The 27637-nt window shown below is 45.8% G+C and overlaps 1 protein-coding gene across 2 annotated transcripts in view; it reads left to right on the top strand.

Annotated features, from left to right (window-relative positions):
- The window catches only part of AGPAT4 (1-acylglycerol-3-phosphate O-acyltransferase 4), a 100231-nt gene that overhangs the window by 40326 nt on the left and 32268 nt on the right, over positions 1-27637 (top strand). For both annotated transcript variants that reach the window (XM_010598850.3, XM_003419229.4), the window contains exons 2-3: positions 15649-15915; positions 26219-26388. In XM_010598850.3, the coding sequence (XP_010597152.1) occupies positions 15738-15915; positions 26219-26388 (348 nt within the window). In that variant the 5' untranslated portion in view covers positions 15649-15737. The remainder of the gene's footprint in view (positions 1-15648; positions 15916-26218; positions 26389-27637) is intronic.

Raw genomic sequence — 27637 nt, 5'->3', positions numbered from 1 at the left:
ACCTAGATGCCTAAGCATCTGCCCAACAGAGCCCTCACAATGAGGAAGAGGCCCTGGGCTTAATGCCAGAAAGAGAGGCTGAGAAGGGCTAGAGTTCAGAACTGCATTCTCATGGAAAGTGGCTTTGGTTGCAGTAGTTAAGTCTCTAACAGTAGAGACTGGGCCAGGACCAGGCTTAGAAGAAGGCCAGGTCTCAGTGGACATCTGGGAATCCTGACCCAGCCCTGGTGCAAAAAGCCTGGCAGCCAGCCTCCTGCCAGATTCTAGAACTCATTTATTGTCGTTTTTGTTGTTGTTGTTAGGTGCCATCAAGTTGGTTCCAACTCAAAGCAACCCTATGTACCACAGAACGAAACACTGCCCAGTCCTAAGCCATCCTCACAATCGTTGTTATGCTTGAGTCCATTGTTGCAGCCACTGTGTCAATCTATCTCAGTGAGGGTCTTCCTCTTTTCCGCTGACCCTCTACTTTACCAAGCACGATGTCCTTCTCCAGGGACTGCTCCCTCCTGACAGCGTGTCCAAAGCATGTGAGACAAAGTCTCGCTATCCTCGCTTCTATTGAGCATTCTGTCTGTGCTTCATCCAAGACTTTCTTTTAGGGAGGAAATAAGGACAACATCATTTAACTAAAACTTGCGAGTCAACTTTGAGGGTCTTATGAGTCAGTTTGGAGGGCCTGGGTGATACAAATGGTAAAGGCACTCGACTGCTAACCAAAACGTTGGAGGTTTGAGTGCACATGAGGCACCTCTGAAGAAAGGCTTGGTGATCTACTCCTGAAAAATCGACCACGGAAAACCCTACAGAGCACAGTTCTACTCTGACACACGTGAAGTCACCGTGAGTTGGAATCAACTCGACAGCAACTGGTTACAGGGTCATCCTGGAGTTGAGTGGCCATCAGAAAACACATGTAAGTTCAGACCAGAAAAATATTATTAAAACAAAGAAACTCATCATTAGAGACGCAAGTAGAAAAGTTAGTAAGAAAAGATGGTGGAAGATTTGGGGCGGGGGGTGGGTAGAGGTGGGAGAGGCCATCAAAGGAGGAGGAGATGCCCACAGGCAGCTGGAGAGTGAGGTAGGGTCTCGTCTGAGAATGTTCTCTGGGCAGGGCCTTGAGCTAGGTGCTCCCCATGCATGGAAGCTCAGAAATGAGGATGCCTTACTTGTCCAAGATGGCACAGTTGGTAAATGGCGATTCGAAGCCAGTGTCTAAGAGATTCTCCACACTCACTTCTGCCCTGCTGCCTACTTGAAGGCTGTGTGGGAAGGAGAGAAGTAGGCCCTGTTGTAAGGCTGCCAGTCCTCACCACGTCGCCTTGGTGATGGTAGGAGGAGAGGAGGAGGGGTGTATATGCTGAATAAAACTGTCTTCTTTTTTAGCACCATCTGGTGGTGCCATGAGGCCCTGGTGGCACAGTAGTTAAGCGTTTGCCTGCTAATCAAAAGGTCACTGGTTTGAATCCACCAGCCACTCTTTGGAAACCCTATGGGGCTGTTCTACTGTGTCCTATAAGGGTCGCTATGAGTCCGAATTGACTTGATGGCAACGGGTTTGATTTTGGTTTGGTGGTGCATGTAACTCACGCCTGTTCCTATAGACCGAGATCTGGGCCAGTTCCCCACCTTGATATGCCTAAGCGGATAGCTGCCCCCCAGGTATTCTTCAGCTCCCATAGGTTTCCATTCTTTATGAGGATATAAGGTCACTATGAGTCATAACTCCACAGCACACAGCAACAATGGGGATATTGCTGAATTGATGGCCACTGCCCCATGGCCTTAGTAATGATAATGAAGATCACAACAGCAGAGTCAGTTTGCTGTGCATCCTGCTTGCTGTTCATTTTGAAAAGTTTTCCGTACCAATTGGAACATACCCATTTAAAACAGAAAGGTGGAAGTTTCTCCATTTGGAAGATTAATTTTCCTTATTTTATTTCAGCTTTCGGTTTCATGATATTGGGTTTTTCATCAGGACTTGACATAACTTTTTGGAAACTTCCAAAGATTGAACATAATTAAAAAAAAAATCTTCAGAGTATCTTTTAAAATAGCTCACACACTTTTGGTAGTTGGAAATACAACTAGCGAGCTGCTGCCCTCTGACCATGCACAGACACTGTGAGGTACAGGGTCCTCCAGCCCCCGATGGTCACAACCCACCATGACCCTGAGGAGAGCTGGATGTGGGCCTGGAGAGGGTGGACAGTCTGCCTGGGAAGAGGGCAGGGCTGAGGCATCTATGGGCTGCTTGGCAAGCACGCTCAGACTCACAGTCACCTCAAGAGTCAGAAATGGGACCATAGACTGGCATATAGAATGGTCCTCTGAAGTCCAAGGAGCTCTGGTAGTGCAATGGTTAAGCACTTGGCTGCTAACTGAAAGGTTGGCAGTTTACACTGCCAGCAGCAACATGGGACAAAGACCTGGCAATCTGCTCCCATAAAGACTGTGTTGTTGTTAGGTGCCATCAAGTCAGTTCTGACTCATAGTGACCTTATGTATAACAGAACAAAACGTTGCCTTCAACGATGGTCCTTCACCATCACAATCGTTGCTGTGTTTGAGCCCATTGTTGCAGCCACTGTGTCAATCCATCTTGTTGAGGGTCTTCTTCTTTTTCTCTGACCCACTACTAAGCATGATGTCCTTTTCCAGGGACTGGTCCTTCCTCATAACACGTCCACAGTCAGTGGGACAAAGTCTCACCATCCTTGCTTCTAAGGAGCATTCTTCTGTACTTCCTCCCAGATTTGTTTGTTTCTTCTGGCAGTCCATGGAATATTCAGTGTTCTTCACCAACACCACAATTCAAAGGCGTCAGTTCTTCTTTGACCTTTACTTTTCATTGTCCAGCTTTCACATAAACATAAGGTAATCGGGTCAGGCGTACTTAGTCCTCAAAATGACATCTTTGCTTTTAACACTTTAAAGAGGTCTTTTGCAGCAGATTTGCCCAATGCAATACATCGTCTGATTTCTTGACTGCTGTTGCCATGGGCATTGATTATGGATTCAAATAAAATGAAATCCCAACAACCTTAAACCCTACAGGGCAGTTCTTCTCTGTCACATGGAGTCGATATGAGTCAGAATCAACTTGATGGCACACAACAACTGAAGTCCAAGCTCATGGGGAAGTCTAGCCACCTTGGGCTTCTTCTCTCCTCGTAGGCAGCATGATAGTGGCTAAGAGCATGAGCTCAGGTTGCAGACAGATCTGATCCATTGCCAGCTTCCACATTTACTTGTTGTGTGACCTTGTGCACATTACCCACTTCAACGTAACCTCGGTTTCTACATCTACAAAATGGGGGTAACAATACCTTTGGTAGTGGGTTTTTGTGAAGGTTAATGAGATAGTGTACATAACCTACTGCTGCTTGCTATTCAAAAAACCTGTGATGTTTAACTGCAGGTTTTAATCTCGTAGATTCCCCTTCCATCTTTGTTTTTTCTCATGACAGAAAAAGTTATCTAAGTTATCCATCTGTGTTTGCCTCTGAGTCTTGGTTTCCTTGGATTAGATAGATATAAAAGCCCTTCAGAATGTTTTTCTCTTACCAGCTCCTCAGAACCAACTATGAAATATAAACTTAGAAGCATCCATTTTCTATAGACTTAAGTTTTTAATCATTCTAGAATTGGACTTTGGAGAGGGACAAAGGGTTATTTATTACAGGACAAGATGAAAAAGTTGAGTATGACTCATGGCTGTCTTCAGAGTTTGGTTTGTTTTAATGGACACCATGTACCGTACGGGGATATTGGACAAAGGACTGTTCTATAAAATTTTAAAATCAGCTAATTTTATATAGGCTTCTGCCAAACCATTAGATGATTTTCTGATTGAGTAATGTTCTCATTAGAGATGGTTCCAAAGACCGTTCAAGTCAGTCTAGAATACTTTCTCTCCTGTTACGTTTTGGGTCATGGGCCAAACTACCTCCAATGGATCCCAAAGCTAACCTTACATATCAGGACTAAGTGACAGTCTCATGCTTCCACAAGTTAGTTTCCACCCGTGGAGACTTTTGCTAGATTCATGTAACCTAAAGTGTTGCTGGGTGCTGTCGAGTTGATTCTGATTCACAGCGGCCCCATGTGACAGAGTAGAACTGCCTCATAGGGTTCCCTAGGCCATAGTCTTTATGGAAGCAGATCACCAGGTCTTTCTTCTGCAGGGCTGCTGGGTGAGTTCTAACCACCAACCTTTCAGTTAGCAGCTGTCTTAGTTATCCAGTGCTGCTATAACAGAAATACGACATGTGGATGACTTTAACAAAGAAAAATTAATTTCTTTACAGTAAAATAGGCTGAAAGTCCACATTCAGGGTGTCAGCTCCAGGGGAAGGCTTTCACTCTCTGTTGGCCTTTTTGTCAATCTTCCCCTGGACTAGGAGCTTTTCTGTGCAGGAATCCCAGGACCAAAGGACACACTCTGCTCCTGGCACTGCTTTCTTGGTGGTATGAAGTCCCCAACTCTCTGCTTGCTTCCCTTTCCTTTTATCTCTTAAGAGATAAAAGGTGGTGCAGGCCACACCCCAGGTAAGCTTCCTTCCCCTTGGATCAGGGAGGTGACCTGAGTAAGGGTGGTGTTACAATCTTACCCTAATCCTCTCAACATACAATTATAATCACAAAATGAAGGACAACCACAGAATACTGGGAATCATGGCCTAACCAAGTTGATACACACATTTGGTGGGGGACATAATTCAATCTATGACAGCAGCCAAGCACTGAACCATTGCACCACCAGGCCTCTTTAACCTAAAGTAAACCCTAGATCTGAACATTGTAAGATCGGAGCTCCTCACTCATTGCACCCAGGACTGCATCCACTTCCCCTTCCTCTGGGGGCAGCATTGTCCCCACGCCTTGTCTGCCCTGCAGACCAAAACTGGTGGCCCAGAAACAAAATGGACCACGTTACCTCCACGCTAGCCATGCTACTCTCTCAGCTAATGGCTGCAGAGTTTTCCTTTTCTTTTATTCATCTGGTGAAACTAGCCAATTTGGGACCCGTGTTTGTGGATGGGAGTTGGGGAAGAATCAATACTGAGAAAGATGACATTGAAGTAGAAGGAAAGGCTGCCTTGTGAGGCCATCCATTTTCTATATTAGAATCACAGACTATTAGATTTGGAAAGGATCTTGGAGATCACTGTATTGGTCTCCTTGGGCCACTGTAAGAAAGTACTGTAAGTTGGGTGGCTTCAAACAACAGAAATGTATTCTCTCACAGATCTGGAGGCCAGGAGTCTGATGTTAGGATGTGAACATGGCCATCTTCTTTCAAAGGCTCTAGGAGATCCTTTCTTTTCTCTCCCAGCTTCTGGTAGCCTCGGGTGTTCCATGGCTTCTGGCAGCATCTTCACGCTTGTCTTCCCTCTGTCTCTCTCTCAGCGTCTCTTCTCCTCTTTGATAAGGATATCACTCATAGTGGACTGGGACCCCCCCTCCTGCAGTATGATCTCATGTTAACTGGTAACATCTCCAAAGACCCGATTTCCAACCAAGGTCACATTCACAGGTGCAGGGGGTTAGGATTTCAAAGTGTATTTTTAGGGGACACAATTCAATCCATAACAATCACCTGGTCAATTTCTTCCTGAGGATGAGGACACCGCAGTGACTTGCTATTTGTGGTAGTCTTTTGGATCAGGTCTAAACTCCAGGTATTGGGCTGGTGTGCAAAAATGTGTGTGCTTACAAAGATAATGACTATTAATGTTTTGGTAAGCTTTATTTTCTTCCAGTTATCTTTTTCTAGACACAGTTTTAGAATTGTGATTATTGTACGTGTATAATTTCGTGAACTTTGTCGCTTAACATCATGATAAAAATTTATCAATTTTACTACAAACCTCTTATAGTGATACCTTATCTGCTCAATGTGTGTGTTTCCTGTAACTCACTTTATGACTTCCTCATGTCACCAACGTAACTTATCTCTAATTTTTGGTGTTTATCAATAATACTTGTTGAATGTTTTTGTGCATAGAGACTTTTCTGAAAGCTAATTTTGTCCTTAAGATAGTCAGAAGTTGGTTTACTAGATTAACTGGACTGAACACATTTGAGGTCCTCGTATGTGTGGCAAATTGCTTTCTAAAAAGATTATGTGGGTTTGCACTCACACTGGGATTAAAAGAAAAAAAAATTTTAAGGCAAAGAAAAAGCCTAGTTTGGAATATAAAAAATAATATTACTTTAATCTGCATTTCTTTTGTCCCTTTTGTGTGTTTATGAACTGTTCTAGTTTTGGGGGGACCAAAAGAGCCTAAATAAGGTGTTGTTTAGATTTCGACGATGGTATGCAATTGGACATTGGTATTGTTTTAGCAATTGCATTTGGAATGATTTCTTTGGAAGAACGAACATTTTTGCTTCTTCTAAAACCTTGACCTGGCTTAGTGCTGTAAAGTGAATATAAAAAAATAACTTTAAAAATGAGCTAGTGAAAGAGTTAATCCCATTTCAGGGTTAGTCCTTTCTTCTTGGGTGTGAGTGGAGTTCACGCTTATTTAATAAATAGTTTCAGAATATTCCACAAAGCAGACTAGGTAGTCTTAACTAAGGTTCTCTTGTTTGTAGCCTAATTAGATGCTGTAAGCTGACAGCTCTGTGTGTGTATTTAGAGAAGGGCTCAGTTTGAATTCCCTCTTGGGTAGGTTCTGAGCTTGCTATTATTTGCTTATGTTTCCACTCATGGAGGCATGGCAACATATGGTACCATCTGCTTTACCGTACGTAACTCTCTTCAGGAGTAGATCAAAAGCTCTGCCAACGTGTGTACGTCTGCTTCTCTGCATCTGTACAGTTTCACGCCTGAAACGCTACGTGCAAAATACAATGCTGCTGGGAGCATTCTGCTACCTTGCACTTTAAGCTTCTTCTCAAGTCCACATCTTCACCTGCCCGCTTTGAACAGACGGTTACATAGTTAAGAACACAGCACGTGAGTTTTTGTGAACGCATCGGTTCCCATTCTGAGTTGCTAGCACAGCAGTGTAACCTACAGTAGTGTAGGTTAGAAGGAAAACAAATAGGGGGAGGGGAATGGTTTAACATGCTTAAAGGTAAATCAACGAAAACGTCAGGGTCTGAATATGTAGTCAGAAGGAAAACCGAGTCCCTTTAAATCTCATTGGCTGTCCCAGAAATGCCAAAGTAATATATCTTGTCTACTTTCTCGTGGAAGAAGTACAATCAGAAGCTCCTTAGAAGCAGGGATGGGGAGACTATGTCTCACGTACTTTAGACATGTTATCAGGATGTGGATGATAGAGATATACAAATTATTATTTTACAAATCAGAATCATGCTTCTTTTGGGCCTTTTCCCACTCAGTATATTCTAATATATTGAAGAACATCATGCTTGGTAAAGTAGAGGGTCAGCAAAAAAGAGGAAGACCTTCAATGCGAAGGACTGACACAGTGGCTGCAACCATGGGCTCAAACACAGCAACGATTGTGAAGCTAATGCAGGACCGGGCAATGTTTCGTTTGTTGTGAGTTGAAACCAACTCAACAGCACCGAACAACAACAGCATACATATTCTAATAACCTTTAAGGCTCTGTACTAGCTGATTCAGCCCCTTGTTTCCCTGTTTGCTTAGAGTAATTCAACATCCCCTGTGTGGGTAGTCCCCATGTCTCTCCTCTCCTTGTTGGAACAATTCGTATTTTGCATCCAGTGGCGCACAGGGAGGCTCCTGCTGGCTTTCAAAAAGAACCCTCCCAGTATTAATGACCATCTCAGTCATCTAGTGCTGCTATAACAGAAATACCATGAGTGGATGGCTTTAACAAACAGGAGTTTATTCTCTCACAGTCTAGTGGGCTAGCTCCAGGGAAAGGCTTTCTCTCTCTGTTGGCTCTGGAGGAAGGTCCTTGTCATCAAAGGATGCACTGTACCCCCAGTGCTTCTTTCCTGGGGTGGTATAATGTCCCCCTGTCTGTCTGCTTGAATCTCTCTTTTATATGTCAAAGGAGATCAGTTTAAGACACAACCTAATCCTGTGGATTGAGTCCTGCCTCATTAACATAACTGCCTCTAATCCTGCCTCATTAACATCATAGAGGTAGGAGTTACAACACACAGGAAAAGCACATCAGATGACAAAATAGTGGACAATCACACAATACTGGGAATCATGGCCTAGCCAAGTTAACACACATTTTGGGGGGACACAATTCAATCCATAACAATGACAGTTGCCTGTTTTTTCCAACAGCTCTGAACTGGTTTAACATAGACTCATGAAGCTAACGTTTCTCACTGTGCCCATGAGGACCACCAAAGACTGAGTCCAATGGTATTGAAACTCAAAATCTTTAACTGTCAGTAGCCTGGGAAATAGTGGTAGTTTGGAGTAAATTATCCGCCTTGACCCTATTATGATTTCTAGTGACAACTGCTTTTTATCTAAGTTAAAAATGCCGCTTCAATAATTGTCAGGTCATAGGTCTGACTCCACCTTTTGGAAAATTCAGATAATGTATTGTATTGAGCTTTCTTGCATTTTTTCCTATTCTTCTGTTTTCTCTTAGAAGTGCCTTCATGTTTGGGCCATCCCTTCTGCATGTTGCCTTCGTTTGCTGAGTTGTGATGAGCTGTGTGGGAAAAGCTCTTCCTGGGATTTCCACCCCAGAGCCATCCTGTGCTTCAGGCCCCAGTTGTGCCATCTCTCCCCAGCCCCAAAGCTGACTTGTGCTGGTCACCGTAGGCGGATTTCCCCGAATGAACCTGTTGGGAGAGAACACCTACATTTCCCTTCCCCAGGGCTGGTTCTCAAGATCATGTGTCTAAGTTTTGGGAAGAAGAGTAATGAAGGTTAAATGCCACTTCAGAGCTGCCTGTAAGCACCAAAAAAAAGACACACAAAAAAAGCCTGATACCCTTCCGGGACTGATCCCTCCTGATAACACGTCCAAAATATGTGAGACGAAAGTCTCACCATCCTTGCTTCTAAGGAGCATTCTTGCTGTTCTTCTGCTCGTTCTTTTGGCAGTCTGATATTTTTCGTCAATACCAGAATTCAAAGGCATCAATTCTTCTGCAGTCTTCCTTATTCATTGCCCAGCTTTCACATGCATACGAGGTGATTGAAAACGCCTGGCCCACCCAGGGGCGCACCAGCATTTGGAAACCCTGGTGGAGTAGTGGTTAAGAGCTACTACCGCTGCTAACCAAAATGTTGGCGGTCTGAATGCACCAGACACTCCTTGGAAACCTTCGGGGGCAGTTCTACCCTGTGCTTTAGGGTCACTTTGAGTCGGAATCCACTCTACAGCAACGGTTTTTTTGTGGGAGGATCAGGCGCACCTTAGTCCTTAAAGTGACATCTTTGCTTTTTAATGCTTTAAAGAGGTCCTTTGCGGCAGATTTACCCAATGCAATGTGTTGTTTGATTTCTCGACTGCTGCTTCCATGGGCATTGATTATGAGTCTAAGTAAAATGAAATCCATGACAACTTCAGTCTTTTCTCCATTTATCATGATGTTGCTTTTTGGTCCAGTTGTGAGGATTTTTGTTTTCTTTATGTTAAGGTGCAGTCTATACTGAAGGCTGTAGTCTTTGATCTCCATCAGTAAGTGCTTCAAGTTCTCTTCGCTTTTGGCAAACTAAGTTGTGTCATCTGCATATCTCAGGTTATTAATGAGTCTTCCTCCAATCCTGATGCCCCGGTCTTCTTCATATAGTGCAGCTTCTCCGATTATTTGCTCAGCATATAGGCTGAATAAGTATGGTGCAAGGATACAACCCCTGACTCACACCTTTCCTGATTTTAAACCACACAGTATTCCCTTGTTCTGTTTGAACGACTTCCTCTTAATCTGTGTAAAGGTTCCTCATGAGCATAATTAAGTGTTCTGGAATTCCCACTCTTCACAATGTTATCCACAATGTTTTGTGACCCACACAGTTAAATGACTTTGCATAATCAATAAAACACAGGTAAACACCTTTCTGGTATTCTCTGCTTTCAGCCAAGATCCATCTGACATCAGCAATGACACCCCTGGTTCCACGTCTTTTTCTGAATCCGGCTTGAAGTGCTGGCAGTACCTGTCAATGTACTGATGCAGCCACTTTTGGAGGATATTCAGGAAAATTTGGAAACTTTGGTGGCGTAGTGGTTAAGTGCTACAGGTGCTAACCAAAAGGTCGGCAGTTCAAATCCACCAGGTGCTCCTTAGAAACTCTGTGGGGCAGTTCTACTCTGTCCTATAGGGTCGCTATGAGTCAGAATTGACAGCAATAGGTTTTGTTTTTTCAGCACAATTTTACTTGTGTATATTTTTATGATATTAATGTTATAGGGTCACTATGAAGGGCCTGTTTAAGAGGCACAAAAATGGGCCAGCCACTTCAAAGGCAAATTTCTGGAATAGGAAAGATGCCAGATAGCAGAGTAACTTAAATGGAATCCTTTCTTTGGAATAGGCATAATATGGATCTTTTCCAGTGGGTTGGCCAGGTAGCTGTCTTCCGTATTTCTTGGCATAGATGAGTGAGCACCTCCAGCACTGCATCCATTTGTTGAAACATCTCAACTGGTATTCCGTCAGTTCCTGGAGTCTTGTTTTTGTGCCAGTGTCTTCAGTGCAGCTTAGACTTCTTCCATGAGTACCATCGGTTCTTGTTCATATGCTACCTCCTGAAGTGACTGAACATCGATTCTTTGTGGTTCAGTGACTCTGTGTATTCCTTCCATCTCGTTTTGATGCTTTCTGCGTAGTTCAGTATTTTGACCATAGAATCCTTCACTATTGCAACTCGAGGCTTGAATTTTTTCTTCAGCTCTTTCAGTTTGAGAAATGCAGAGCATGTTCTTCCCTTTTGGTTTTCTAGCTCCTGGTCTTTGCACATGTCATTATAATACTTCATCTTCTTGAGCCGCCCTTTGAAACATTCTCTTCAGCTCTTTTACTTCCTCATTTCTTTTTTTTTTTTTTTGGTAAAAATCTAAGACTCAAAAAAACCCAAGGCTACTAGTCTGTCTGATTCCCCTGAAGGCTTGTCTGTCTGTGATCTCCCTTAAACATCAGCAATATTCTGTCGACCCTTGGTTCATTCAGTACTAGCGAGGGATTTATGCACGGGCATGGAGGTTCTCGGGATTTTATAAAGAAAAAAAAGTTAATTTTTCTTCACAATGCCCTACTGAATGCCCTAATAATGGACTGGAACCCGAGGGAAGCAACACTTAAATCCCTGCACTTCTGATAGGAGGCAGTTCTCTTTTTCACTTATTTCATTTAGTGTTGGATCAGCAAAGCAAGGATTCGTCCAAATGCTTTGCAGATGCTGGATGCCAGAAACTTCATGGGGAATTAAGCTTCTTTTGGCCGGATTGTCTTCTCGAAGCTGATCATGGCTCATCAAGACACAATGATTAAACGGCCTCAATATTTAACATCAATCGGGCCTACAGCCACATTGTCAGCCCTGTTCCTGTGGTTCCTGAAAGTCAAGAGCACTGACAGAGGAGCTGCTCCTTGTTCTCTGCCTGTTCCTTAGAGAGAAGCTGGCCACACTGAAACTGAGGGAAGACTTTTACAACCTACAAACGTCCATGGGAAATGCAGTCTGTCAGGGTCCCACTTATCCCTCGGGAATGAGGTTTTTCGGTCCCTGCAGGTTCTGGGTCTGGTGCCAGAGAGCCAGCCACTGGGATAGAGATGATGGGAAGATGTGGCTAAGCCAAGGCAGTTCCAGAGAAATCAGCCCTCAGGCCACTTCCCATTTTCTTCCTGTTAGAAATGTGTCAGAATAACACAGGAATCCAGTATACCTGCAAGGTAGTCTGAGCCAACTGTAAACCTTCTGGAAGAGTGCGCCTTGAGACTGTCCTTTTGCCTGAGTTGGTATTGTTAGCTGCCGAGTCAGCTCTGAGAGTTAGGAGCTGGGGGTTAAGGCTGAGTCATAGGGCTGTTACCGATTGTGGAGACCTTAGGCAAGTCCCCCAGGCTATGAATTGCCTCAGTTTCTTAATCTGAAAAATGGGATGATAATCATACCCATCTCATGCAATGCATGTGGGGCTTAAAAGGAGACAATATACATGAAGCCATTATGCAGATCATTCTTTTTGGGAGGTATTATTAACAAAGATTATAACAAAGCAAGGGTGTCTCAGCATTGCTGTTGAGGAGCTCATCCTGCAGTTTGAGTTTTCCCTGGGGTAGTTAGCAGCCATATTCCAGGGGGCACTGAATCGTCCTCCCTCAGCTCTCGCTCATCAGGGTGTCAGAACCTCCTGCCTTTAACATGTCCTGCAAGCCTTTGTCTGCCAAATCGTAAGGTCAGTTATTATTCCATTTTGGGTTTAGAGACTGATTTCTGGACGGTGGGTCTGGCTATGTTTGCTTTGAGATTCTTTTTGATTTTACAACTCATGAATGTGTGTTAGTGTGAGAGTGTGTGTGAGTATGAGTGTGTGTGTTAAGAATGTGTGTTTGAGAGTGTGTGAGTATGAGAGTGTGTGTTGACAGTGTGTGCGTGTGTGTGAATGAGTTTGAGAGTGGGTGTGTGTGAGCGTATATGAGTGTGAGTATGTGAGTTTGTGAGTGTAAGAAAATGAGTGATTGTGACCGTGTGTGAGAATATGTGTGAAAGTGGGCAAGTGTAAGAGTATGAGTGGGTGAGAGTTGCTTGAGTGTGTGTGACTGTAAGAGTATGAGTGTGCATGTATGTGACTGAGAGTGTGTGGATGTGACAGTGTGTGAGAGAGTGTGGTAGTGTGTGTGTGAGTGTGAGTGGGTAAGTGTAAGAGTATGAGTGTGTGGATGTGTGTGGGTGTGAGAACGTGTGTGGGTATGAGTGTATGTGCGAGTGGGTGAGCATAAGAGTGTAAATGTGTATGTGAATGTAAGAGTGTGTGTGGGTGTGTGTGAGAATGTGTTAGTGTGACGGTGCGTAAGTGTAAGAGTGTGTGTATATGAGTGTTAGAGTGTGTGTTAGAATGTGTAGGTGTGTCAGTGGGTGTATGAGTGTGTGGGTATGTGTGAGAGTGTGTATGACAGTGAGTGCACGAGTGTGAGTGTAAGAAAATGAGTGTGTGTGAGAGTATGTGAGTGTGAAAGTGGGTGAGTGTAAGAGTATGAGTGTGAGAATGTGAGTGTGTGTGGGTGAGAGTGTGTGTGACTGTAAGAGTATGAGTCTGAGTGTGTGAGTGTATGAGTGTGTGTGAGTGTGAGAGTGGGTGAGTGTAAGAGTATGAGTGTGAGAATGTGAGTGCATGTGAGTGTGTATGGGTGAGTGTGTGACTGTAAGAGTATGAGTCTGTGTGAGTGTGTGTGTGATAGAGTGTGTGTGTGTGAGTGGGTGAGTGTATGAGTGTGTGAGCGTGTGTATGTGAGTGCGAGTGTGTATGAGAATGTGTGTGTCGGTGTGAATGTGTGTGAGTGTGAAAGTGGGTGAGTGTAAGAGTATGAGTGTGTGTGTGAGTGTGTGTAAGTGTAAGAGTGGGTGAGTGTAAGAGTATGAGTGTGAGAATGTGAGTGCACGTGAGTGTGTGTGGGTGAGTGTGACTGTAAGAGTATAAGTCTGAGTGTGTGTGTGTGAGTGTGAGAGTAGGTGAGTGTATAAGTGTCAGAATGTGAGAGTGGGTGAGTGTATGAGTGTGTGAGCATGTGTATGTGAGTGCAAGTGTGAGAATGTGTGTGTGGATGTGAAAGTGTGTGTGAGTGTGAGAATGGGTGAGTGTAAGGGTATGAGTGTGTGTATGTGACTGAGAGTGTGTGGGTGTGTGTGGGTTTGTGAGTGTGTGTGTGTTGACAGTGGGTGAGTGTAAGAGTATGAGTGTGTGTGTGTGGGTGTACGAGTATGTGAGTGTGAGAGTAGGTAAGTGTAAAAGTATGAGTATGTGAATGTGACTGTGTGGGTGTGTGAGTATTGAGAATGTATGTATGAGTGTGTGTGAGTGTGATAGTGGATGAGTGTAAGAGTATGAGTGTGTATGTGTGGGTGTGAGTGTGTGTGAGAATGTGTGTGTGGGTGTGTGAGTGGGTGAGTGTGAGTATGTGTGTGAGTGTGAGAGTGTGCGTGTATTGTGGGGAGGGCTCTCTTTGCCTTTATCGTTGATCATTTATGTTTACCGCCGTTCTCGAAGTTCAGAACTTGACCACTGCGTTCATGAAACCACTCCACAAATACTCATTAGTTCCGGCAAGGCGTCAACAGGTGTTCTAGGTTCTGGGGAGACAATGGCTGACTTCAGGATAACCATGGTCCCTGCCCTAGAGAGGCCGACCACCCCGTGGAGGAACCAGAACGTTAAGCGGGCAGTGACAGAGTACAGAATGAGCCTCCCAGGGCTGCAGTGACTGAGTACCACAGACCGGGGGGCTGAGACAGCAGAATCTATTGTCTCTTCAAAGTTCTGGGCCCGAGCTGTCTGAAGTCAGGTGCTGGCAGGACCTAGCTCTCTCCGAAGGTTCTAGGGGAAGACTCTTCCTTGTCTCTCCCAGCTTCTGGTAGCCCCAGGCATTCCCGCAGCATAACTGACCTCACATGGCCTGGCCGTCTTCCCTCCGTGTCTTTTATTAAGATGCCACTCAGATTGGATTAGGGCCACCCCACTCCAGTATGAGCTCATGTTAAGTGATAACATCTGCAAAGACCCTATTTCCAAACAAGGTCATGTTCATAGGTTCTGGGGGTTAGAACTTACCTTCAGCGACACAATTCAGTTCATAACAACAGCACGGGGTGCTTGGGGAGGCAGAGCCCATCACAGGGATAATCTAGGCAGGGCAGGCGGGAGTTGGGGCAAGTCCTGGCGGAAGAAGTGAAGTTTAACCTGAGGCCTGGAGGAGGAGTGCGAGTGGAGGCAGGGGGAGAAGGGTCGGGTGGGGAGATCATTCAGAAACATGCACTCCAACATGGCCACTGGACACAAGAGGCAGCAAAGTCGGGGAGAATGGGAACTTTGGAGCCAGCTAATTAGCGGTGGAAGCTAGAAAACACTGGTTGTGGTTGAGTCAACGTCAACCCGTAACAACACTGTGACAGAGTACAACTGCCCCACAGGGTTTTCTAGGCCATATTGGAGCCCTGGAGGTGCAGTGGTTAAGCTCTTGGCTGCTAAGCAAAAGTTTGGCAGTTCAAATCCACCAGCTGCACCTTAGAGACCTTATGGGGCAGTTCTATTCCATCCTATAAGGTCGATATGAGACAGAATTGGCTCGATGGCAACAGGCTTGTTTTTTTAACCTTTACGGGAGCAGATAACCACATCTTTCTCCTGTGGAGTGAGTGGCTGGTGGGTTCCAAGCTCCAGTCTTTTGGTTAGCAGCCAAGCGCTTAACCATTGTACCACCAGGGCCCCTTGGAGGATATCCAAGTGCTTAATTAACCCCCTGGGCCTTTGGTCTCTCACTTGTAAAATAGGATAATAGTACAAATCTCATAGTGTGTTTAAGGGATTATTATTTGTGAAGGGTTTAAAGCATGCCCAGCCTGCAGTAAACAGTGTATAAATGTCCGATAAATAAAAATAAATCAACACATGTTCAGTGTGTTTCAAGTGGATATTTTTCTCTCAAGAGTTTATTTATTTTTTTCTGAAAACAAAAGCACGTGCTATTTTTCTAACCTTTGGCATTGGTTTCTGTTGTAGACACTGTCCTGGGCGCTGGCCGTTTTTCCCCTCTGGAGATCCACCGCTGTGGTTATTTATTTACTTTCCAACAAAAGCAGCCCCTCGCCATGGACCTCGCTGGATTGCTGAAGTCCCAGTTCCCCTGCCACCTCATCTTCTGTTACGTATTTATCGCCTCGGGGTTGATAATAAACAGCATTCAGGTCTGCACACTTCTCCTCTGGCCCGTCAGCAAGCAGCTCTTCAGGAGGATTAACTGCAGGCTGTCCTACTGTATCTCCAGCCGTAAGACCCTCCTCTGCAATTCCCTGTTGTCACCTGAACGACAGCTGTGCACCCCAGAAGCATGGCTTTCTGTAGCGGTCCGCGAGGCTTTCCTTTAGAGGCGGAGCTTTTGGGGTTTGGTTTGTTTGATGTTTGAAATCACTTCACTTCGTCTTCACTTGTAAAAGTTATTTTTTGAATGATTCATGCAAATGGCACAAAATTCAACAGGCACAGTAGGTATATTAGGAAAAGGACATGTGCGTTCTGTCCCTGTTTCCCTAGTTTTCCTCCCCAGAAGCAACCAGTGTTAACCATTTCTTGGTTGTCCTTACAGTAATAGTACACACACACACACACATATACACCAAGGTCCCTAGGTGGTGCAAACAGTTTGTGTTCGACTACTATATGTATGTACTGTACTGTACAGGTGTGTATTATATATCTAAACATTTACACAGACTCGCACGCATACACGTACACACATAAGAGCCTTGTGTATAAAAAAAATGTATATTAAAAAAAAAAACAACCATTGTCCTTGAGTCAGTTCCGACTCCTGGCAACCTCACGTGAGCTGAGGAGAACTGCTCCGTAGAGTTTCCAAGGCTGTACTACCTTTCAGAAGTAGATCACCAGTCCTGTTTTCCAAGGTGCCTCTGGACGGGTTCACACTAGCAATCCTTCGGCTAGTAGTCAAGTGCTTAACTGTTTGGGCTGCCAAGCAGGGTGTCTCTGTCTCTCTCTCCCTCCTGCTCGACTGTGTTCTCTCTCTGTCTCTCCATATCTATGAATATATTTCAAAATATGACTCTTCCAAATTAAGCAATTTAAAAACCTCAGCTACCTTAGATTATGCCAAGAGTCTAAAAATTATCAGTATCTTTGTGAAAACCTTTAAATGAAGCAATCAAATTTGAATTTGAATCAAAACAATACAAGCTGTGTACGGTTCTCCACCTGGATCACTGCTGAGCCAGAAAGAAAGACAGACATCCTTCTTTGATTTCTTTCACCAAACCTTAACTCACAAGTATGTCTGATATTGTCTGAGGGCTCGAGCTACTGTGTCTTGTATTAGAGTGTTTTACAGAAACATGTCTTGAAAATGCTCATATCATAAAGCTGATTCATAACTGCAAAACAAACAAACTTTAACCTCTGTGCCTGTGGCCTACTGGGGGCAACCGCAGTTTTGTCTGCTCATGCATATTTCCTCATCCTCCAAACTTGCTCCCCTGGTATTTCTGCTTGTACAGTGCTATAGAAAGAAGGAACACACATCAGAGCAGTGCAGAGACAGGAGGAGATGGCCCCAAGGTCGCCACAGGGCCTGTGTCACAGCTGTTTGGAGAGAGAACAATTTGCATAATTGATGGCAGGCGGCAGTTGACTGAGATTTACCTTATAATTTTAAACGCCTTTTACACTCTACTAGTAGGCTTCTGCTTAAGCAGAATTGAACTTTAACAGTGCAATGCCAAGTGCCCTTTTCATTTGAACCTGTGTTTATATGGTTTGCATGCACCTACAGAGATTCTAAAATCTATGTTGTCCTTTTGCAACGTGAAGTCATGTATCTTTGTACTGTCATAGCCCCCATCCAGACTGCAAACAGATGGTTAGAACTGATTTGGAGTTAAGAAGTAAGAAACAGGATCAGGGTCTGAGTTTCTCAGAGTACTCTATCTTGCTTGGGTAGGCAATAGAGAGGCACTGGTGGCTCGGTGGTAGAATTCTTGCCTTCCACGTATTGTTGTTAGGTGCTCTCCAGCTGGTTCCGACTCATAGCAACCCCATATACAACAGAACGAAACACTGCACTGTCTTGCGCCATCCTCACAATCATTGCTATTTTTGAGCCCATTGTTTTGCAGCCACTGTGTCAGTCCATCTCGTGGAAGGTCTTCCTGTTTTTCACCGACCCTCTACTTCACCAAGCATGATGTCTTTCTCCAGGGACTGGTCCCTGCTGATAATATGTCCAAAGTATGTAAGACAAAGTCTCGCCACCCTTGCTTCTAAGGAGCATTCTGGCTCTACTTCTTCCAAGACAGATTTGTTCCTTCTTCTGGCAGTCCATGGTGTATTCAGTATTCTTTGCCAGCACAATTCAAAGGCGTCAGTTCTTCTTGGGTCTTCCTTATTCATTGTCCAGCTTTCACATTCAAATGAGGTGACCGAAAAAGACTAAGGTCAAGCACAGGGTAGTCCTCAAAGTGACACCTTTGCTTTTTAACCCTTTAAAGCGATTTTTTTGCAGCAGATTTCCCTAATCCAAATCTGTATGAGATACTAGCAAACTCCCTTCAAAATGCTCACTTTACACCCCCCGAAAAAAAAATTTTTTTTTCTTCCACTGCAGTACACGAGGGCCTGCTGCTCCACTGTCTCTATGGGTAAAATTTAGAATTTTTCTAATTGATGGGTGAGAAGTGGTATCTCACGGTGATTTTCATTTGTATTTTTCACTCAAAGGTTGAACATTCTTTTCATGTGTTTAAAGACCATTTGCTTTCCTTTTTCTTGTGTGTTCTTGACTTCTGCACTTTTCATCTGTAGGGTGTTTTTCCACCTCAATGTTTAGGTCTCCTCATTAGCTCTTTGGGCTGTACTATACAAACTTTCCCAAGTTTGCTCTTTGTCTTTTAATTTTTCTTTAATCTCTTTTTCTTCCCATTTATCTTTAGCAAAATCAGTGTGTTTGCAGTTGTCAAGGTCAAAGAGAAAAGCTTTAAGAAAATTTTTTACAACTCTGAGTCTTGCTTAGCTTCAGATTGCTAATTGATCCTTTCTTTTTTTTTGAGTGTCCTTGAACATGGCTTAATAAAATAAATTCTCTTTCCAGCATTGAATTTTTCTAACAAGGGAAGAAAGGCTCCGAAAAGGAGAATAATAATAATAATGACAAGTCCCTTGGTGGGACAAATGGTTAACACACTAACTGAAAGGTTGGAGGTTTGAGTCCACCCAGAGGCAGAAGAAAGTTCTGGAATTTACTTCTAAAAAAATCAGCCACTGAAAACCCCAGGGAGCAAGTTTTACTCTGACACACCTGGGGTCACCATGAGTTGGAATTGACTTCATGGCAACTGGTGGTAACACCAAAAAGCAAACAGCTCTTACAGAATTTGAAATTCTATTCACACAGGTAAACTAATAATGCTGGTTGTAACAGGGAGCTTGACCGCCACCACTTGCTGGGCCCTGTGTTAAATGCCTCGTGTGTCTGTCAGAGCTGAGCCTCATAGTGACCCTCTGAGTTAGGTGCTATCATTCTCTCCATTTATGGTTAGGAATTTGAGCCTGAGAGGAAAAACGAGTTGTCTAAAGCCACGCAAAATCGAATGAAACTAGGATTTAATTCCAGGCTGTTTTGACCTTAAACTCCATGATCTCAACTGCTGAACACATGAATAAATGAATGAACAACCGTGCGAATGACACCCCTCAGAGGCCCTGCCTTAGACAGAACCTCCTTCAGGGTTTGACATTAAATCTCCAAACCATTCAGAAAGTCAGAAACCAAGTATCATGTGAGATTTTCCGGTTCACAACCTTGAAATGTAAATTTGCCAGTGATGGCTGTTGTCGATAGCTGCAGTGGAGCCGGCCCCTAACTCATGGTGACCCCGTGCACCACGGACCCAGAGAGTGCCCAGTCCTGTGACATCTACATGATCGGCTGCAGATCAGATTGTCGTGGTCCATGGAGTTTCCATTGCCTGATTTTCTGAAGTAGATGACTGGGCATTTCTTCCCGGTCTGTCTTAGTCCAGAAGCTCCACTGACACCTGTTCGGCAGCACAGCAACATGCTAGGCTCCATTGACGGATGGGTGGTAGCTGCACACGAGGTGCCCTGGCCAGGAATCAAACCTGGATCTCCTGCGTGGAAGACGAGAGTTCTGCCCTCTTCTCCTGCTGAGTGGACCACCACTGCCCCCATCCTCCTCTTTACAGATAGGAAAGTGGCTGCCTCTCTTCCTCCCCCACCCCCTCTACCCTTGTCTTTTGTCCATCTACTTCTTCTTTCCTGATTGTGATTATCCTATGCTGAGCACCACAAAAGCAAAAAAAAAAACGTTGCCATCAAGTCAATTCTGACTCATGGTGACCCCACGTGTGTCAGAGTAGAACTGTGTTCCACAGGGTTTTCAATGGCTGAGTTTTCAAAAGTAGATTGCCAGGCCTTTCTTCCCAGGTGCCCCTGGGTGGACTCCAACCTCCAACCTTTTGGTTAGCAACTGAGCACCTTAACTATTGCACCACCAGGGCCTCCAAACACAAATATAACAAAACCAGAGCTTTACTTCAGGGCATGTGCCTTCACAGCCACCTGGATGTTATTCTTAAATTGGCCTCTGAAACATAGGTGCTAATTTGGAATTTTCCAATGAAGGTCATTTATTGTGCTACCCCCGCCCCCACCTCAAGTAACTGGGCATCAGCTCCACTGAGTCACCAAATCGAGTTTTCAAAACCGGCAGCAACAGCTGGCTAGACCTGCCTGTGACCCACCCTAGCCAAAACCAGGCCAGGCTGCACTCTGGGCAAAGCTGGGCCGAAAGAACATTGATACCCTTCCCTGAGTGGCCAGCAGGGGCCAAAGTGGAGACCACAGACGCTAGCAAACTGAAACTTACAAATGACACAGGGTTTTCAAAGCTGCTGGATTATGTTAAAGAATCCCTGGCTGCAAACCCATCTGAGTTTCTGAGCCTCAGAAGGGCCTGGTGCCTGGCAGGACGTGGGACCTGCCAGCACCCTGCCCTGGAATTCTCAGGTGAACGTGCAGGGGCAGAGGATGTGGGTAAAGTACATGTCAGTCCCAATCAGGGCAGCAGTGGGGTGGGGTGGGGTGGGGGGCGTGGGTAAAGTACCATCAGTCCCCAACAGGCCGCAGAGGGGCGGGGTCAGGTTTTCAGCGCTGCACCCAAGCACCCAGACACCCACCTGGTGGTATACAGTTGGTGGGCCAGGAAGCCCAACTGGCCTCCTCTGTTTACCTTGGCAGTGTGGCATTTCACCTCTTGAGGGTGGGTGGCCCTCCCTTTGCTGTCTTGGGCGCTGGGCATCTGCCTCCACCGTCTGTTCTGAGCACACACAGCCCTGCACCTATAAGCCTGGTCTCAGCTCTGAATAGCGCGGCTCCAGGGTGGGGGCAGAGGTGTACGCGGGGACAGGGTCCACAGCGCACAGGGCACTGGGCCAGTCTGCTTCTGACGCTAACATGGGATGTTCCAGGAGGCCGGAGACAGCCAAAAGAGCCCTGAAGACAGAACTCGGCTAAAATGTGTGTTCTGGAATCCCTCAAACCACTTATGTTATTTATTTTAACCTCATCTGTGTTATTCAGCCCAAGAGGAAAGGAGGCTGAGAGAGGAGGCGAGGTGGGACAGTGGGGGCTCGTGGGTGACACCCAGTAGGGTCCTTCCCAGGGATTCTAAGTCCCCAGCGTCTGTGGCTCCCCTGCCTGGGGGCGCAGCTGGGGTAGAGTGAAGTCAGGGGTAGAGCCAAGGGCATTCTTGGTTGGGGATGGTTTCTTGGGGGGTGGGGGGGATGTTAGGAAGAGGGAAGGATGGCCCCCAGGTTGCTTCTTGGGTAAGGGAACAGAGGTCTTTCTTTGCTGCCAATAGAAGCTGACCTAAGCGATAAAAGTGGGGTTTTCTGAAGAACGCTGGAAGTTCATACAAAGTACCCAAGGACAAGGCCTTGGCGGGGGGGGATGGGTGGCTCCAGAGGTCTAAGGATGTGGAATGAGGATGACTCGATGGCTGTGTATTTCTCACTTTTGGCCTCTCCCAGCCACAAGTGTACCCACTTAGATTCCTGTTCCCAGGAGGGGAGCTGATGGACCAGGCTGGGTCACACACCCCAGCCAAGGGGGCAGGGTGCAGTGTTTCCAACCCACCCCCAGCTCTTGGCCTGGAAGGACCCAGGGAGGTCAAGTAATTTCCAGTTAAGGGGGTTAGATAGCTGTCATCCTCACAAAGACCAGGAATTACGGACTGATGGAGAAGCAGCTAGGCTATCACCTAAATGCTATGGCTGACCCCCGTCTGTCAGTGTGTCGTACGGTGGTGGTTACGTGTTGCTAGAGCCCTGGTGGCACAGTGGTTAAGAGCTCTGCTACTAACCAAAAGGTCGGTACGTCAAATCCAACAGGTGCTCCTTGAAAACCCTATGGGGAAGTTCTGCTCTGTCCTGCGGGGTTGCTATGAGTGGAAATCGACTCAACAGCAATGAGTTTGGGGTTTTTTGGTGTGATGCTGGAAGCTATCCACTGGTATTTCAAATACCTGCAGTCACCCATGGTGGACAGGTTTTGGCAGAGCCTCCAGACTAAGACTGAAGAGGAAGAAAGGCCTGGCAATCTACTTCCAGAACTGCCAGTGAAAACCATATGGATCACAAGAGAACAGTCTCCAATACAGTGCTGGAAGATGAGCCTCCTAGGTTGGAAAGTACCTAGAATACATAGTGGCCACCACAAGGGGCTGGAGCAAACCCGTGATTGTGCAGATGGATCAGGACTGGGCAGAATTTCGTTCTGTTGTGCATGGGGTTGCCATGAGTCAGAGCCGACTTGACAGCAGCTAACAACAACAATATTACCCTTGAAAAGTTCTCAGGAAGGGATGGCCGTTTGGGGAATGACTAGGTAAGTCAACAGATCACCAACAACGTGTGAGCCACACAATGGCAGCTGTTGTCCCAACGCCCCCAGGTCTCCCAAGAAAGTTCCCATGGCCACCCTAACCATAAACCTACAAGAAACGATATTCTGCGAAGGCCGTTCACCCAGCCCACTTAGCACATCGCAAAGCCATTCCGGGGAATTTCAAATTTTCCTCTATATACTTCTGATTGTTTGCACTCTTTTACAATGTGACTGTATTAATGTAGTTCTTGTGAATTAAAAAAAAAATGTTTTTGAAATTGTTTCATGAAAAAACAGGATTACAAAGGAAAGCAAGCTCTCTGGCCAGTGAGACTTTGTGCAGCTGTTTAGTTGGAAACAGCTGTTAAGGGAGAAACCAGGTCCCTCCCCACCATGTCCCACCTGCTCTCTGTACTGGCCCCTCTCGCCTGGGCTCTGTGGTCGCTCTAACTGGCCCTGCCCCTGCCTGGCCTCATTCCACCCTATGTCCACCTCAGCCAGAGTGATCTTTTCAATCTGGGAATCGGGTCCTGGTGGGTTCCTACTTGATCATGCCCCTGTGACTTCTCACCGCCTCTAGGATGAAGCCATATATCCTAACTCCTTGTCCTGGCCCTAAGGCTTGAATGGTGAGCCCTGCACGGCCTCGCGCCTCCCTTTCCTGGCAGCTCTGCTGTGACCTCAGGAGCCTTGTTTCCTTTTCTCTAACTCACCTGGCTCTATCCTGCTTCAGGGCCTTTACACACCCACACACCCACACCCATACCCATACACACACACACACACACGCACACACACTTCTTGCCTGAATTGAAATGTCACTTTCCCAGAGGGGACTTCTCTTATTCCCCAAATTAAATCATGCCCGCCCCCTGCCCCCCGCCACCCTGCTCTCCCCTTACAACCCTCTGTCAGGAGTATGCTCTTGCTCTTGACTTCCTTGGCAGGAACCCTGGGAGATGGGTCCTTGGCTGCTCTTCCTGTTTTGTCAGGAGCCGACAGGGAGCCCCTAGTCCTCAAAGGCGGTTTTGTTTACTTTTAAAGCTTATTTAAAACCAAAAAACTAAACCCGCAGTCCCCAAGTAGATTCCAATGCACAGTGACCGTATAGGACGGAGTAGAACTGCCCCATAGAGTTTCCAAGGAGCAGCTAGTGGATTTGAACTGCCAACCTTTTGATTATCAGTCATGCTCTTAACCACTGTGCCACCAGGGCTCCAAACTTATTTAAAGTAGCCAAGAAATTACCCAGGAAACGCCCACAAGCTGAGGGTATCTGTGTGAGTTCCAAAGGCCTCCAAAGATTTCCCACAAGGAACATTCTGGAATATTGCCGGAGCAGTTTAAACAGGACGTGCTGGGGTTAAGGTGAGGGTGAGGATGAAGCAGGAGAAAACCTCAGGCTGTACACCCAGGGGTGCTGAGTGCTAGGGAGGGTGCAGAGAACGTGTGGCCTGGGCACTGTCTGGGGGAGGAGTCGGCTCAAGAGGCTTCCCCAGGATGCCAGCACCATACCATGGACGAGATGGCGACTTCATCTCAGGACTCCCCTGGAGCTCTTTTTGGTGCTCCATTACCTTGGCCAGTAATGGGCTCAGACTGACCTTACCCATCCTGTGTCTTAGGAGAACATCTTAATCACTTCTAGAAAGCTTTTCCCTTCATCTTCCTGACCTGGGCTGCAGTAGCGGCATCTCTCTAACCAGCCATAATCAACGGTGCCTTGGTCCGGGCGGCAGCTGTCTGGGGGCACATGTGCTCCCGCCCTCCCTGCTGCTCTTAACATTTACCTTTGTCCTTTGACTTGTCACTTCTGGCTCCCACCGCTGTCATTAGCTGGTGAGACAACTGAGTGGAGATTGGTATGTTCTCAACTCCTGAAAACAGGCAGATGCTTTTTATTTTTCACTTCTGGGAGTGTAAGGGGCATGTTTTGTTTATTTTTCACAATACTGATAGAAACCATTAACTCGCATTTACTGAGCAAGTCTACTTTCTGTCTGCCAGTTGGTCACACCATGGTGGTTTGCCCGTTGCTGTGATGCTGGAAAATGTCACCAGTATTTCAAATACCAGCTTGGTGGACAGGTTCCAGGGAAGCTTCAGACTAAGACAGACTAGGAAGAAAGGCTTGACAATTTGCTTCTGAAAATGAGCCAATGAAAACCCTGTGGATCACAGCAGAATATTGTTGGATAGAGTGCTGGAATATGAGCCCCCTAGGCTGGAAGGCACTCAGAATACACAGTGGCTGCAACAAAGCACACCGATGATCACAAAGATAGCACGTTTTGTTCTGTCACACACGGGGTCGCCATGATTTGGAGCCAACTTGATGACAAGTAACAACAACAACAATGTGCTCTGTACTTTAATTCTTACCAAACCCCACTAGACATTGCCATTTTAAAGGTTAGGATACCGAGGCGCCGCCAGGTTAGCCTGTCCACTGTCACACAGTGCTCACTGCTTAGACCCTACACCATGGTGCCTTCTGGAGGGTCCTGGTGCTCCGGTTCAAGGCATCCAGCTTCCAGCACTGAGGAGGAAGGCTCCCAGGGGCAGCTCCTCAAGCCTTTGCAGCTGAGGCTTGGCTCCCAGGGGTTAAGGTCCCCCACTCATCTTGGTTTTAGGGGCTGGGGAACGAGTCCTCAGCCAACCAGTGATTAAGAAGGGGCACGACCTCAGCGGAGGTTTCACGTGCACACCCATCCACCTGCCCAGCATCTTCAGCTTTAAAAGTAAATGAATGAAGCTGAAAAGTCAGTTTCAAAGCTGATTTCAATAGTTCATTTCAGAGCTCACTGCAGCTTTAATCACTGACATCCAGCTATTTTTTCTGGAAAATGCCTATCATTTCTTCCTGAGCCCTGAGCAGGTTGGGAACGCTCACCTGGGTTAGAGGCAGCACTGAAGAATACTCTTAAATTGGTCATTATTCCCTGAAGAAAGAACCTTGATATTTTTCACAAGCCTCTAAAGTACACCCTAACGTTTTATATTTGGGCCTACGGTACAATGATGCGAATTTGTCCTGCCTCCAGGTGCAGGTCCTTTTGCCTCCCTGCTCCAATGCACTCCATCATTCCTGGTGCACTCAAGGGTGGCGCACCGAAGAGAAAGATCTGGCATTTAGTGTTCTGTGATGGAGTTGCTAAGTATCCCAATTAGTCACGTCCCAGGATATTAAGAATTCTGCTCATCGACTCTCGTTGCTGTTCCCAGCACTATAGACACAAGGGCCCTCGTTCTTGGTAGATTCAGGTTTTCTGATTTATTTTCCCCCAAGGTACTTAATCAAGGAATGCAAGCCATTTGCTTTCCCCAGGCTTCCTCTTCTAATCTGGAGATGGTGGTGGAATCTTGTTTTCCTTCTGCCTCTAAACACTTCCAAGGAGTGGGGTCCAGGGGACATGGCCCCGAGGACCGAGAGGCCCAGGGGACATGGCCCAGAGGACCAAGGGGCCCAGGGGACATGGCTCAGAGGACCGAGTGGCCCAGGAGACATGGCCCAGAGGACCAAGGGGCCCAGGGGACATGGCCCAGAGGACCGAGGGGCCCTCTCCCCCACAGAGTTGCCCCCAGCACCATGGCCCATGTACCCCCTGCCACCATGAAGGATGTGGACTAAACATGTCTGTCCTGTGGTTGCTTCCAGAGTTGGTGATGCTGCTGGAGTGGTGGTCAGGGACAGAGTGCACCCTCTACACAGACCCCCGTGACTACCCCAAGTACGGAAAGGAGAGCGCCATTGTGGTTCTGAACCACAAGTTTGAAATTGACTTTCTCTGTGGCTGGACCTTGGCCGAACGATTTGGGCTCCTACCGGTAAGTTGGATTCCACTTACCTGCCTCACACCTTTCTCTTGCTCAGGACTGTAACTGGCCTTCTCACTCTCGTTCATTCAGAATTCGTAGAAGCATCGACAAAATTTCTAACCAACTGTCTTTCATCCTTGCTTGGCATTGGGATTAACATCCTCCTGTGAGCAGTAATAACAGTTATTCAACAATTATTACCTGCAGGCATTTTACAACCAATTATTTAATCCTTACAGAAATAGTTATGAGTAGATAATACTACCCACCTAGCCCCCTTTTTGAAACTAAGTTATAGAGAGTTGAAATATTTTCCTGAAGGACACACTGCTATCAATGAGGTGTGGGTTTGAACTCATGCCCAGCTGGAGTCTGCTTCATAAACTTCATTACTAGCCTTTACTGCTCCCGTGCCTAACAGGCAGAATTCATCTCTCCGTTTTAGTCTTCATAGACTTAAGAACACTGACTCCATAAATGAGAGCTTGAATTCCAGAATTTAGAATTAAATATGAAATTCTGTTTTTCTCCAACTAGCTTGACTTCTTACAGGTAGCATGCAAATGATTAAACTACATAAAAGGTGTAACTATCTTATACCTTTTGTGCTGTTATCTGTGTTAATATTGTTTATAAATATATCCATAAAGTTCAGGGCGATGTACGTAATAAATGGCATAGTCCACATTGTTTAAAAAAGCCCTGGCGGTGCCAGCGGTTAAGCATTCTGCTGCTAACCGAAAGGTTGGCAGTTCAAATCCACCAGCCGATCCTTGGTAACCCTATGGGACAGTTCTATAGGGTTGCTATGAGTTGGAATTGACTCAATGGCAACGGGTTTTTATATTGTTTAAAACTTTGCAAGAGCAGAGTAGTAACACATTTTTTTTTAATAAAATCATATTTTATGTGGAAAAATATTTGGAACTAGGTCTTTTAATTTGACGTTTGTTATCTGTAACAAGCAGAAAAGTGTTTAGTGGTTGAACCTGTGTCATCTAACTGAATCAGAGCTCTCAAGACAGTGAACTATGCCAACGGGAATCAGCATATGTGGTCTAGGAAAGGCTATGACCATGTACCCTGGAAGTTGGAGACGCTGCTTTGCACCTGGGAACAATCCCACACAGACAGAGGGCTGTTCACATGACAGCTGGTTTTGGCGGCCTCTGTAGACAAAGTCATAATGTTTAGAATGTAGAAGACTGAAGATGGACTTGGAGAGAACAGACAGGGCTAGGGGATCCAGCAGCTCTGA

This window comes from Loxodonta africana, chromosome 1 (genome assembly GCF_030014295.1).
Source record: "Loxodonta africana isolate mLoxAfr1 chromosome 1, mLoxAfr1.hap2, whole genome shotgun sequence".
Lineage (NCBI taxonomy): Eukaryota > Metazoa > Chordata > Mammalia > Proboscidea > Elephantidae > Loxodonta > Loxodonta africana.
Note: the sequence above shows the minus strand (reverse complement) of the source record. Positions and strands in the feature narration are given on the sequence as shown.